The sequence below is a fragment of the Vanessa cardui genome, chromosome 28 (genome assembly GCF_905220365.1).
Source record: "Vanessa cardui chromosome 28, ilVanCard2.1, whole genome shotgun sequence".
Lineage (NCBI taxonomy): Eukaryota > Metazoa > Arthropoda > Insecta > Lepidoptera > Nymphalidae > Vanessa > Vanessa cardui.
This window is the reverse complement of record NC_061150.1, coordinates 2,631,646-2,646,952: the sequence shown is the minus strand read 5'-3', so window position 1 is coordinate 2,646,952 and position 15,307 is coordinate 2,631,646. Positions and strand designations below refer to the sequence as shown.

The 15,307-nt window shown below is 34.1% G+C and overlaps 1 protein-coding gene across 3 annotated transcripts in view; it reads right to left on the bottom strand.

Annotated features, from left to right (window-relative positions):
* Positions 1-15,307, bottom strand: part of LOC124541611 — an 87,773-nt gene that overhangs the window by 9,400 nt on the left and 63,066 nt on the right. The window contains exons 3-5 of one of the 3 annotated variants that reach the window (XM_047119531.1): positions 12,623-13,015; positions 11,650-11,871; positions 10,924-11,148 (exon numbers count right to left, since the gene is read on the bottom strand). In XM_047119531.1, the coding sequence (XP_046975487.1) occupies positions 10,924-11,148; positions 11,650-11,871; positions 12,623-13,015 (840 nt within the window). The remainder of the gene's footprint in view (positions 1-10,923; positions 11,149-11,649; positions 11,872-12,622; positions 13,016-15,307) is intronic. The other 2 variants (XM_047119533.1, XM_047119532.1) reach the window with 2 other exon arrangements.

The window sequence follows — 15,307 nt, the reverse complement described above, 5'->3', positions numbered from 1 at the left end:
GATATTTGAAAATTTTTAAAAAATAAAAATTGTTATTGTTTTTGTATAAAATTTGAATTGTAATCGAATTGTTTTTTTTTTTTTTTTTAATAAATCGTGTGCTTGAAAACTGGATGTATGTTTTTTTCGCTTATTTTTTTATTTATTTATTTAATTTTTGATGACTTTTAAGAACGTGAGCTATAATATTATATATTTGTATTTGTTGTCGTAATTTAATTTGCTGTGATATTGCACTAACTGTTTTCTTAACCGACCCAACCCAGCTTCGCACGGGTGCACTGCTGATACTAAATATACTACAGAATATGTTTATTTACAACATCACATTAGAAACTTCTAGAAATATAAGCGTATTTACTATCTTATCCATTTATATACAAAAACCTTCATCTAGAATCACTCTATCTATAAAACAAACCGCATCAAAATCCGTTTGCGTAATTTCAAAGATCTAAACATACATAGGGACAGACAGCGGTAAGCGACTTTGTTTTATACTATGTTATGATATAGACAACATAAAAACTGTATTACATTTCATAATGTAATTTGGGCATAATACATTAATCTATTTTCAAGATTTTAGGCATAATGACTATTTCATTGTCACCTGATGCTAAGTGGTCACCATCACCCGAAGAAAAGATAGAAGAAACACCGTAAGAAATATTAACTATTCACTACATCGTCAATGTGCTACCAACCTTGGGAACTAAGATGCTATGTCCCTTTTTTTTTTATGGTATAGGTTGGCAGACGAGCATATGGGCCACCTGATGGTAAGTGGTCACCATCGCCCATAGACATTAACGCTGTAAGAATTATTAACTATTACTTACATCGTCAATGCGCCACCAACCTTGGGAACTAAGATGTTATGTCCCTTGTGCCTGTAGTTACACTCACTCACCCTTCAAACCGGAACACAATAACACTGAGTACTGTTATTTGGCGGTAGAATAACTAACTTCAAAAAGGAGGTTATCAATTCGTCTGGTTTTTATTTAACTAGACAAGTAGCCTGCTGTCTGATGGTATGTGATAGCTATCACTTATAGACATTGACATAACAAAATTGAATAAAAACCCATAAATATATGTAATTTAATAAAATAATAATAATTTGGGCATAATACATTAATATATTTAAAAGATTTTAGGCATAATGACTATTTCATTGTATCTAAATTAAAAAAAAAAAACAAACATTTTTAAATATGCACGAAAACAAAACGCTTTCACACAATTTGACACTCGATATCTTTACGCCCTTGTACATTCTCTTTACGTTCTTCAAGCCTTCATAGACAACGCTGGCCGTTTTAAAGACAAGTTGACACAGAAATCTTTTGTGTCGAGACGTTCGAAATTCGAAAATCGCGCGCGCTTCAATAGACAGCTAATGGCGCAGAAACCATAGACTAAACAGGTGTCGCTTTTTTGTTTTCGTTATATTTTATCTGTGGAAAAGTAATTTAATAGATAGATATTGTTTACAAATAGAAAGTGACCTCTGAATGTTTTGATTCGATAAAAAGATAAGAGCTTACTATTACGTTCGTAATTAAATTTTATCGGGTTTATTTATAAACAATAATAATGTAGTACAATTCTTGATGCGTAATCAATTTTAATAATAACATTATTTTGTATGTACTAGCTTCCGACCGCGGCTTTGCTGCGTGTAGCCTATCTGCCTGTCCGTACTTTTTAACCGACTTCAAAAAAAGGAGGAGGTTCTCAATTCGTCGGGGCCTTTTTTTTTTTTTTTTTTTTTTATTTTTTATGTATGTTACCGAATTACTCGAAGATGGCTGGGCCGATTTTGACAATTCTTTTTTTGTTTGAAAGGGCATGTTTTACAGGTGGTCCCATTGTCAGGAGATCAGGATCTGATGATGGGATCTTGGAAAAATCGAGGGAACTCCTCAAATTTTATAGGCACACCTATAGTGATTTCGGTTTTATTCAAAGTGCCTTGGTCATATGCTCACGAAAAGTGACATTTGATGAAGTAGAACTGATGATGAAGACCACAACTGGTAATCAGAACCTATTAGTAAGTAACTATTTTACGGGTTTAGTTCTATTTCTTTAAGATAGTCGTCAAGCAATTGATGTTAGTAAACATGCCTATGATAAAGTCTAGCTGATGGTGGACTACCAGGAGAACTCCTCAATGATTAACGGTATTGCATCGGGAAAAATGGTATTATCTAATTGGCGATGAGCAGTTAACATTAGGCTATTGTAACTTAGGTAACGCTTAATTTGAGTTGCAGTCCACATCGTATTGAAACGACGTTGAGTTATGTTTAAAGTCGAAAGCCGAAATGTACTGAGTATAATAAAGTGCATGACAAACACTACCAATTGTAATTATAAATAACAAAACAACACTGAAAAGCAGTAAATAAATTTTTATAAATAAAAAAAAACCGCCTTCAAAAATGAACTAAAAAGAAAAAAATAATCAGTTACATCCATATCCAATTTACGATTTTTTAATCAGCTTTTGAAGTCGGTGCCAACAAAGTAAAAAATTCCTATATTGAAATCATTTAATTTGTATCGATAGTAAGGATTGTCTAATGGTGTAATCTATACAATAAATAAATTTAGGTTTGTATGTATGTATTATGTACCTATATTAGCAATTTTGGCACCGACTTTGAGAGGTGATTAAAAAATCGTAAATTGGATATGGATGTAACTGATTATTTTTTTCTTTTTAGTTCATTTTTGAAGGCGGTTTTTTTTTATTTATAAAAATTTTGATTAGGTCTTTACAAAGTTACACGACGATCTGTTTCAAAGTTTAGACTTAAACGCGTAACTTAAAAATAAACAGACTTTCGTAAGTTATAATATTATATAGGATTTAATTCAATACTTTCAAATATTGAAAATAAAAATGTAGAAAATTACGTATTCAAACGTAGTATTAATTATATAAATTTAATATTAATAATGTATTCTAATTAATCTGTTAAAATGACAACCCAAGGCAGTATAATAGGCTATTTTACTGGTTTTTAAAATCCATTTTATATTATTTAGTAGAAGTTCAGGAACCCAGTAAAAGTTGTGTTTTTTATTTCTAGTACATATTTGCTGAAAAATATCATATTAAAAATTCCATATTTAAATAGCGCGCAAAAACGCTACATGGACAATATGGCGCTGCAATGGGGTCGGTGACGTCACTTTCTAGTATTTTAATCGATGGTACATATAATAGAAAAGCAAGGTTAATAAAAATTCATCATTAACCCGGCCAATCAGAAGCGTTTTGTGTCACGTGACAAACGTTTAAAATGTGCATTTTTATTTATGGATTTTGAATAAATTAAGTATTATTTTCAGCTTTCATTGATAAATATCCATTTTTAAACTCATAATATACACTGATTACAATAATTGACACTTTATTTTTCGAATTGTCAAAGAGCCTATTAAAATCAATAAAAAAAAAAACAAAATGTCGTTTCCCGCCAAAATAGCTCAACTGTCAATAGGCGCCATCTTAGCTTATGGTCGCGTTCCGTTATCGCCACGCTTCAAGGGATTTATAATGTGTGAATAATGCCCCCGGGGCTAAATACACGGCTGACAATACATAAATTATGAACGTCAAATAAGGGTGGGACTCTTTGTGGTATTATCTGTAACTATATCGGTATTCGTTCGCGCGTAAAGTTTTCTTTTGTCGGGGATATTTGTAACGCCGAGATTAATGGCGGACGACCCAGTTGTCAATATTAAAATGTGATCGCTGGACAGGGGTCGTTACTGCTATACTTTACAAATTTAGGGGTTGCATTTACCAGTTATGGGGAAGTAAGATGTTCCAGTTCAAACCCAAGCGTCACTGAATAGTCATGTGCTTAACTTGTGTTTATAATCTCGGCGGTGAAGGAAAACATCGTGAGGAAACCTGCATGTGTCTTATTTCATAGAAATTCTGCCACATGTGTATTCCACCAACCCGCATTGGAAATGCGTGGTGTTATAGGTTTCAAACCCTCTCCTTAATGGAAGAGGAGGCCTTAGCCCAGCAGTGGGAAATTCACAGGCTGTTACTTAACTTTACTACTAAATTTAGTATCAGCATTGCATCCGTGCGAAGCCGGGTCGGGACGCCAATTATGAAATATTTTAGGGCATTCTACTATGTTTGAAAAATTGAATTTATGACTCAAAATCAAAACATTTAAATTTTTATCAAATCACATAATTTTTTTTGCTGCCAAAGTGTATATATTTAAATTTTAGTTTGTAAATTGGCATATTCGTCTTGGTAGCTGATAAATCCGAGATAAGATCACTTATAAATATAAATTTGAAGTATTAAAACAATACAAATCGCATTCCTGCTTCCCTTGGCAACGACGATTCTCCGAATATCGAAAGCTGTTTTTTACTCCACCGCCCGCTGAGAACATTGATGCAATAAGATTACTTGGATTAACAGTTGAATGTACCAGTCAGAGTAAGAAAACCTTCGTCAGTTGTCCAATTCATTCCTTTATCAAGTAAACTCTTAGTACCTTTTGAATCTAAACATCGAATCATTGCGACGCAATATGTCATTCTCGATCGGTAAAGCAGTTTGTCACTCACACTGAGCACACGGAAATAGATCTTAAGGTGACGAACCTTTTCTTACCGCGACTGTACAATAAATATAATTCAACTATATGTGATTACAATACATATGTTTTCACGGGGTTTATTTAAATGGTAAATTACAATATACTTAATTCAAGCAAGCCGCAGCTGAGTTATTAGCAAATCGCATGAAATACGTAAATCTAGTACGGGTAGTAGTTTGTTTACCTTTATTCCTACTTCCATTGGAATATGCTATAGTTATAGCTACGATCCTACAGCGCCTGCCGACAAGACGGAGCGGGTAACGCTGGTTTTTAGTGGTATTCCGGTGCACCTAGTCTCGCATACCGCGAAACGTTACGAAAACGCGTAATGCGTTTTTGTAGAGAGAAAAATAGGCTATAGCTTTTTTATACTTATCCCGAAGCTATACCTTCATACAACCCCCTCAAAAAATAATTATTTAAGGGATTATAATTAATTGTTTTTGTTTATTTGTTTCACAAAACACATAATTATAAAGATCAGCAAAGGTTACGTCTGTTATGTATATGCGTCGATCATTATAAACACATTGATAACTAGCTATCGAGCGCGTCTTTGCTTTGAGTTTGTCTGTGGACGGCATAAAACCTTTTTTATACTAATTTCTGTCAAATTAAAAAGCAACAGATAGTTTAAGTTTCGAGCCGTTATGGCAAAGTGATTAGAACGCGTGCATCTTAACCGATGATTGCGGGCTCAAAGCACCACTGAATATTCATGTGCTTATTTTGTGTTTATAATTCATCTCGTGCTCAGGGAAGGAAAACATCGTGAGGAAACATGTGTCTAATTTCTTAGAAATTCTGCCACATACCACCAACCCGCATTGAAACAGCGTGGTGGTATATGTTTCAAACCTTGTCAAAGGATAATTGGACTTGGGAGAGGAGGCCTTAGCCCAGCTGTGGGAGTTACTTTCGCATTATTAATATTAGTAAAGATTGTAATAACTAACATTATATGCGGATGTGAGTTTGTTTGTAATGATTTCACGTCTTAACAATTTAATTAATCGTATTCAAAATTTTACTCAGATTTGTTCGAGTATTCAACACGCCTTCAAATTGTATTGAATTTAATTTCTTCAATTATTATGTAAAATGTATATTCGTTATTTTTTTTAATATTATAATACAATTTAAATTCGTTATTTAATAAACATTGTTAATTAAAATAAAGTGTGAATTTGTCTATTTCGAGTGACTTTCATGAATTTTATATGTTTTATGATATTTTACCTTTGCCGTAAATTCAAATCGTTTATAAAACAAATTATTCGATACAAGATTTTGTAGATGATAAAAAAGCGTGGAATTAATACCCGTTGACTTCCGGGCAGGATACATTACATATATGATTGTATTTAACTAATATGATTGTATTTTTTTTGTAAAACCCCATTTCATAAAGCCCGTTTCGGAAAGTAGATTCTACTCAGAAGAACCGACAAGAAACTCAGCAGTCACTCATTTTCAACATATAAAATACAGTCATGTTAGTTAAATGCAATTATATATGTATGTAGTATATCCTGCCTGCGATGACTTATGTTTAAACATTTCGTTTAATACACAATAAGCTCTAGTTTCAAAATATCATATATTTAAAAAAATGTCTAACTCTTTTTTTTTTCAATTAAATCATTAAAAAGTACAAGCGCCGGCTTTTAACAACTCGATCGCTTAAAAAAATCTCTATTTATTAGTGTATCATTAGGACCGATCTACGATTTAATCTGTGGAGACGAATTAAAAAGTTACACGTCAAAATCAGTTCTATTCCCGCGCTTGAAACGTTAAAATTGCGTTCCATTTTCAAATCGTCTACGAACGTTCCCGCCGTTTGAAACAGGATATTTTCGAGCAATAAAGACGAACGCGGTAAGGTCCTGCTGTAATATATATTTTTTATCTACATCGAAAAAGTTACCGTGAAGGAACTCTTAGTTTTATCTGTGGTTTTAAATCTGTGTTCTTTATGACACTTGCGTTTCGTTTTAGATTCGAATTACGAATTGAGCAATTATGGTGTTGAAATTAAAATTCGTTTCCGAAACATCGGTTTGCTAAAAGCCAATCGGCGGGTTTTTTTTTAAATTGCGTTCGAAATTTAAATTGTCAGAGCAATTTGGGACTTTGTTTCCTTTAGCTGTATCCTGTATTACTGTTAAAATGACGCAAGGGTATAACATCTTTGATACCAAGGTTGTTGGCGCGGTGGTGACCACTTACCATTCAAAGTTAAATAAATACTTCAACTATATCAAAAAATATTCTGCACCGTTTACTTAATTATTAAGTAATAATTAATTAACAGGTGCTAGAAGATCAGATAACTAATTATTGACTTAAAATAACCGTTAATATGTTGAGGTTTAATTATTAAAAATATTTAACTTTTAATGATCTAAAATGCATAGCAATGATTGCTAACATTACAAACCCTTATTATCCTAAGGATATTTAGTAACTAAGAAATTTACTTACTGAGAAAAACGCTTTTATAATTGATAATTATTACGGCTCTAATAATAAATTAATCGATAATAATTTTATTTGGAGCTAGGGCTTTGTGCAAGTCTAGATTTCCTCACGATGTTTCCTTAGTTGAAATTGAAATCATTACACAGTATAAAACAAAGTCGCTCACCGCTGTCCCTATGTATGCTTATATCTTTGAAATTACGCAAAGGATTTTGATGCGGTTTTTTTAATAGATAGCATGATTCGAGAGGAAGGTCTTTGTATATAATACATGGTCAATATAGTAAAGAAATACTGATAATTTTAGTAAATAAACAAATTCTATAGCATATTTATTATCAATATTGCATCCGTACTTAATAAACGCAAATTAAGTTTTTAAAAGATATCATGAAGCGCATTTGTCAGCCTGCCTACATATGAATTTTTGATCTAAGTTTGTATTAATTAGTCTCCACAAGCCCCAATCAGTGGGCACAACAAACATATGGTCGGTTTCGGGGTTAATTTATAGTCACCAATTAGATGCTATGAGATGCTATCGGAGTCTTCGTGAAGGAACGAAAAAGGAACGGCGTGGAGCTGTGTCACACTACGTTTTTGAAAATCGAATGCTAGGATTATTTTAAAAATATAAGAGTCTTAAGTTTGAAAATCGAACGCATGGATTGTAGTGATCGACTTATTTTACACTTGACAGTACGTTTTTGAAAATCGAATGCTAGGATTATTTTAAAAAATAATGTTTCCAGTTTGGATTTCGAATGCATGGAATATTGTAGTGATCGACTTATTGTAGACTTGACACTACATTTTTGGAAATCGAATGCTAGGATTGTTTTAAAAAATAACGTTTTGAGTTTGGAATTCGAACGCATGGAATATTGTAGTGATCGACTTATTGTAGACTTGACACTACATTTTTGGAAATCGAATGCTAGGATTATTTTAAAAAATAACGTTTTGAGTTTGAAAATCAAATGCTACGATTATTTTAAAAATATAACGTCTTAAGTTTGAAAATCGAATGCTTGGAACATTTTAGTGATCGATTTTTTTGTACTTGGTTGTGATATTTTTGAAAATCGAATGTTACAATAATTTTAGATTGGTTTGTTAGTTTACATTTTTGAAAATTGAATTAAATGTACATTTCTGTCATTAATCTGTCCAGCTTTGTAATTAGATTACATTATTAATTAGTAAAAAATGAACTATAAAAAAATAGTATTTTATTTATTCTATTCTATGAAACCACCTCTGACCTCCCCATTCTATTTATTGTCTGTAACAAGCTGTTAATTAAATGGCAAATTAAGCTAGCTGCCTGCGACATATATAGGTACATATATACCTACTTGTTGACCGTGGTTTCGCTCGTGATACAGGACTTAATCGTTAGGTGATCGGCATATAAAGTAGCTTCATAGCAAGTTTCATCAATTTCGGTTCAGCGATTTGGCCGTTAAAGGGTAACAGACAGACAGAGTTACTTTCAAATTAATATAATGACGACCTCCATGGTCGAGTGATGTGTACAACGGTTTTCATGGGTACGCCACTCTGAGGTCCCGGGTTCGATTCCCGGCCGAGTCGATGTAGATTACCATTAGTTTTCTATGTTGTCTTGGGTCTGGGTGTTTGTGGTATCGTTACTTCTTATTTCCATAACACAAGTGCTTCAGCTACATTGGGATCAGAGTCATGTATGTGATGTAGTATCATATATATAATATTTATACCAGATTACTTTAGTTATTCGCAGAAATTTTTATCTTTGCCGTTTCCTACATTCAAATCGTTTGTATAAAAATACATTGGTAATAAAGGCACATTATTCGATACAAGATTTTATAGATGATAAAAAAGCGTGGAGTTAATACCTGTTGACTTCCAAGCAGGATATATTAGTTTAAATTATTGTATTTAACTAACATGACTTTGTATATTTTAAATGTTAAAAAAGAGTAACTACTGGTTTTCTTCACGGTTCTTCTCGGTAGAATCTAATTTCCAAATCGGTGGTAGCTTTACTTATTACATGTAGTTGTTAAATGACGATTCAAAAGTGCTTGTAAAAGCCTACTTGAATAAAGTTTATTTTGATTGATTGATTGGTTGATATTTTTAATCAAATTCGAAACTGATTTGTTACGTCGGTTAGCTACTCCACGCATTCCTGTTCCCGATACGCTTATCATGTCACCGACACGGTGCTGATACTTTTTATTATTTCTACTTATTTTATTTCACGTATAAAACATTTATTTTATTTTATTTTTACAGACGCAACCCCGATAACGACTCTATTAATGTAATCAGGAGATTTTGTTGTTTTTATTTTTGAATTTCGAACTAGGAATGCAAGGGATCAGTTACTGATATAGACGAAATATAATTAATAATTTAATGTTGGTGCAATTGTTTAGACAAAGATATTTTTAAAAATCGAATGTCAATTAGATACATATTTCGAGCTCACTGTTATAATTATTTAGTTGGGGCTGTATTTAAAAATCGAATATGTGGATTCTCGAAATCGAGTTATTATTTATGTTCGACTTTTTAGTTTTAGAATGTGACAATTTTGAAAATCGAATATGTGGAATATTTATATCAACTTATTATAATTTGTAGACTGTGAATTTTGAAAATCGAATGTAAGGAACATTCTGGAGGTTTTTCGTTTATCGACGCGATCACGAAAACTACTACATTCATCAAATTTCTTTTTTATTTGTGACATTTTAATGTAAGGAGGTTAAATAGATATTGTAGGTCTTAGGATACAGATAAAACATTATTGTTGTGTTTTTGTTGTATGAAAACAATTTCACCTAACGTTGATCGTGGTCGAGATATAAAATGAAAAATATTAAAAAGCTTCACGTGCATTTTTAAATATATATAAAAACTGTAACAAATATACAACAAATAGATTTACAACTACCACAACATTACCTTAAAACTAGAAAAAAAAACATAAAATGTTAAGAAATTAACACACACAGACATTGTTACACAAACGACACACATATACACAATTAAACACACATTGACACATAAACAACTACACACATTACGCCCGGATATCATGCAATATAATTTATTATTTAAATTAAATAATGAAACGATCAATTAATTCGATTATTAATTAATTAATTGTAATCGTCAAAATAAATAAAGGATTGGAGATTGATATGATATTTTAAGATTAGTTTTTTATTAACGTATATTAACGAATTTTATTTCTGCATGAAAACGTCTTTGGGTCTAAGTTGTTCTAGTTCATTTCGTTCATTCAATCACGATCTATGGCAGCGATCCTCAAACTTATATGGATCTCAACTCGTAACTCCATCATTTACTGTAATGATTAATACGAGTTTAAGTTGATTTCCTAATTAGTTATAATCGAATTCTCGATGTTAACTACCAAAGATATTATCAATAAAAAATCTTGCGAAATATCGTTACCGTCAGTGTTAAAACGGCGTAAGTACAAATAATAAGAAACAAACGCATGACGCTTTATAAAATTAAATATTCCTGCTGTCAATGTAAAAACGTCGTAAGTGAAAAATATTTTTAAATTTAGAAATTTGACGCAACAATTCGTTATATAATTTTTCGTTCGAATTCTAAAGACATTTTCACGTAAAAATAATATCATTGTACCATAGACAATAAACATATCCGTTTGTTTACGCGACACAGACTATCAAATTAGGACCAATCACAGACGCTAAACGACATTCCATATTCAAAAAATACGAACCTCTCATCGCACCTGCAGTGCATAAGCGTGTTTACGCGCCAATTGTAAAGTCCGAATTTCTTCTCCATCCCACCAATCCAGAACGGACATCTCAGATCGTGGACCCTGCAGCATCTATCTGTTCTCGTGTAACCACCGAGCTGGGAGTACCGTGTCGCCGAGTAACCCTTCCCGCACCATTTGGTTCCGGGCACACGGAGTAACTCCATCGCGTCGCGTTTTTTTCTGTCGGATTTTTTTTTTTAAATTTCGTTCCCTAACGCAACGGAACGACCTCTTTCGGACCACCGACGATTTTTTTATTGTGTCTTTTATGTAATCGTAACCTGAATTCGTCAAATAAATTTAGCCATAAATTCTAAGTTACGTTGATCGATGATTTATAACTCCATCGTGTGTTAGATAAAACTTATCGGTTTTCACGTATTTGTGTTTAACGCTGTATATTACACGCCTTCAGATGAAACGTACGGGTCATTAACTATGATACATAATCGATGTCGTAAATATTAATCACGTGATTCAAATCGATATGTTATTTACAGATAATATAATATTTTAGTCACAAAAGCAGAGACATTGTAGAGTTGCGCCCATTTTTACCCAGAAGCACTCCCAATACCGAGCCCATGATACCTAACTAGCATCCAACCGTAAAAAGAACCCAAGCACAATCAAACCCGAGTGACAAATAAAAAAAAAAAAAAAAATTTCGTAAAAACTGACCTCCGATCGCATTTACAGTGCGATATCGTGTACGGCCTAAAGTTGAACAAGCCGAATCTCCGTTTAAACGGCCCGATATTCATTCGGCAATTGTCGTGAGAGCGACAGCATCTATCTTCGTCTCTATCGCTCCCCAGCTCGTTGTAACTCTCGGCCAACTGGCCGGCTCCGCACCATTTCGTGCCGGGCATTATAAAATTCTCCCTGATCGACCTCCGTGACCTGTCATCCGTGTCTATGGTTAGAAAATGGCGGGAGATTTGACAGCTGTCAAGTCTTTAGCATCTTCGCCAGCGAGCAACTGCTTCGAATTTTGTTTTATGATAAAAAAAAATAATCGAAATTTTAAATGAATATTTGGAAACAGTTGCTGGAAAAGAAGTCGTATTATACAAGCAAATAATATTTTCAAAGCAAGGTGAGGTGAGCTGATGGCTGAACTGAAGTAAAGTTTCGTCCCCAAGCTTATATCGATAGAGAATGAACGTGAAAAGAAATGAGCGATAAGGATGCTGTACGTAAAAGTAAATGAATGAATGTAACCAAGTTTAGGTGATAAATAAAATCAGGCACAAATCTACAATTTGTGTTTATTTAAAAAATGTTTTCTTTTAAAATGTAATTAATCCTTTTTGTGACATAAAAAGTTGTATATTAATTGAAATTGCAGCTTTTTTTTAATATAACATTTTCAGTTCCGCATCATTTAGATGCATTGCCTTACGTAGGCTGAATATCTTTCGATCAGAGACATTTCTTAATAAAAAAATAAAACGTCAAATTTAAAAATAGAAATCGTTTATATGGCGAGTAAGGTTACGATTTACATAGTGAAGGTAATTCGAGTATCGTGCAGTGCGAAAGAGGTCCTTGCATTGACGTACACAGATGAAAAATTGTATATCATAGTTTTTTTTTTAAAAAAGCAAAAGTGCAAACATATGAAATAGTGCATAATAGAAATACAACTCACCTTGTAAGCGTTTCATCGCTTATTTTATTCCTATGTTCCATCATGTATGTCAACTCCTCGTGCCGTTCGAAGCATTCGTTTTTTAATCTGTCGTAGTTCAGCCAATCAGCGACGTCGGCCGGCAAACTCTCGCCATCTTTTAGAATTCGAAATGTGACGTTACCGAAATGGCGGTAAAATTTTTCGTCTTCGATTTTACTCGAACTTTTCTCTGATAACCTGTAAGTTTCTTCGTCTAGCGCCATTTTTAATTCTTTTCTTAACGTTTTTAGGAAATTTCTGGCTGTTTTTCCTTCCTTTATGTATTCGCAGTCTTGTATCGCACCGTTCGGTGTGTATATTATTTGGATAAGATGGCGGCCGTCGGTCAGTTGACGGAGCTTCAAGCCGCTTCTAAAAAGAAAAAAAAAATATATTTTTTATTTTTCGGATTACGAAATTTGCCAATGCTACTTCTAAGTTGTATCGTAGACTAAGTATAAGTATAAATGATCTAAGCGTACAATGGGAAGCGACTATACTTTATAGAGATTTCTTCTTAGACTTTTGTCGTAATTTTTTTTTTTTTTAAATTTAGGTATACTTTTTAATAGACCAAGAAACGATGGATGGATTGCGTGAAAGACGATATGGTTTGAAAGAATCACTTAGGAGATAAAATCAGACAGAGAAGTATGGAGTCACGCTACAGAAACCCCAAATAAAATTGGGATAATGCCAGGAGAATGATGAGGCTGATGAGATATACTTTTTAATCTGACCTTATATATACTTAGATCTTTAAAATTATGCATGGGATTTCGATACGGTTTATTTTAATAGATAGAGTGATTCGTGAAGGTTTTTGTATACTTATAATACATGAACAATATTGTCAAATCAAAATAAACTTTATTCAAGTAGGCTTTTTTTTTTTCAAGCACGCGGTGGCCAGGCAGTCGCCGAAACCGATAGTGGTTCTCGGCGACTTAAACGCGAAGTCGCGTGCCTGGGGCAACCCCGCCACGAATCCGCGAGGGAGGGCCGTCCAGGTGTGGGCCCTGCTCTCCGACCTGTCCCTTCTCAACAGGGGGCAGGTTCAGACCTGCGTGCGCCAGCAGGGGGGTTCCATGGTGGATGTTTCATTTCTTCTTATTTTCTCGCTGTCGAGCATCATCAACGAAATGCTTAGCAGTGAGACGTGTTGGTCGGAGATGCGCTCCTTCTGCGAAAACGTGATGTCGCAGAAGGAAGCCGCGGAGCGGGAGAGGGAGAATGCCGCTACAGACCCGCTCCGCCGTAGACGACCGGGGAGGAGGAAAAGGCGCTACGCGCACCTTCTCTCCCCGCCTCAATAGGCGCCGCAGGGAAAAGGGGGGGTCTCAGTACCCCGAGAATCCCCCCTAGGTGTTGGAGGCCAGCATAGGCGGGTCGACCGTCAGGGCGTCAAGGTAGTATGCGTAAGCGATCCCGTGGCGCCCGCCGAAAGACGGAGAGGGTACCGCTGGTTTTTTAGTGGGTAAACCCGGTGGTCCTGGGTGCACTCGGCGTCCAGGAAACTGGGGAGTCCCACACACCCCCCCACTTCCATCACGTGGGGGAAGCGCGTAAAGCGTTTTTCCAGCAAAAAAAAAAAGGCTTTTTCAAGCACTTTTGAAACGTCATTTTACAATTAAGTGAAGCTACCACCGGTTCGGAAAGTAGATTCTAACCGAAGAAGAACCGGCAAGAAACTCAGTAGTTACTCATTTTCAGCATTTAAAAAATACAAATTCATGTTAGTTAATACAATTATTTAGATTAATACTTGTAAAGAAACACTGATAATTTTAGAAGTGTCTACTGTAATGTCGTAATATACAAACGATGTTTGTAGTATGGTCGCTAGTTCTAAATAATTATTAACTTGGTATCACAGAATGTATTATTTAATTAACAGTCAGATAAAAATATTTTCAAAACTGGCAACATTACTCACATAACACACAATTAACAAAACGCATTAAACATTATTCAGGAAATCTTTTATAATCCGGATGATAAATAAACAATGGTGTTATTTTCTTTTTTAATTACTCGAATAAATACTATTTAATAATTTAATGATAATGAGTTTCGTGAAATGAAACGCCCTGATCGTGTTCTTAAAATGAAACTTCGTAACCACGGTACTAAGGCAAAGTGGACATACAAAATTATTGCACTCTTAACGTAACGGCAAAACTTTAATTTTGAATACTTTCACGTATATCTTTTGTCCATATTATAAAATTGTTTTTTTTTTTCTATTGTATAGGTTGGCGGACGAGCATATAGACCTGATGGTAAGTGGTCACCATCACCCACAGACAATGACGTTGTAAGAAATATTAACTATTCCTTGCATCGTCAATGCGCCACCAACCTTGGGAACTAAGATGCTATGTCCCTTGTGCCTGTAGCTACACTGGCTCACTCACCCTTCAAACCGGAACACAACAATACTGAGTACTGTTATTTGGCGGTGGAATAATTGATGAGTGGGTGGTACGTACCCAGACGGGCTAGCACAAAGCCCTACCACCAAGTGAAATATATAGGTATGTGTGTAACATTAAAATAACCGCTTTTTACTAAATGCCTTGTTACCTTTCTGGTGGTGTGGGTATAAAGAAACAATATTAAGTTATAAAATTTTTAATGCACAGTAACATAGTATTATAAACA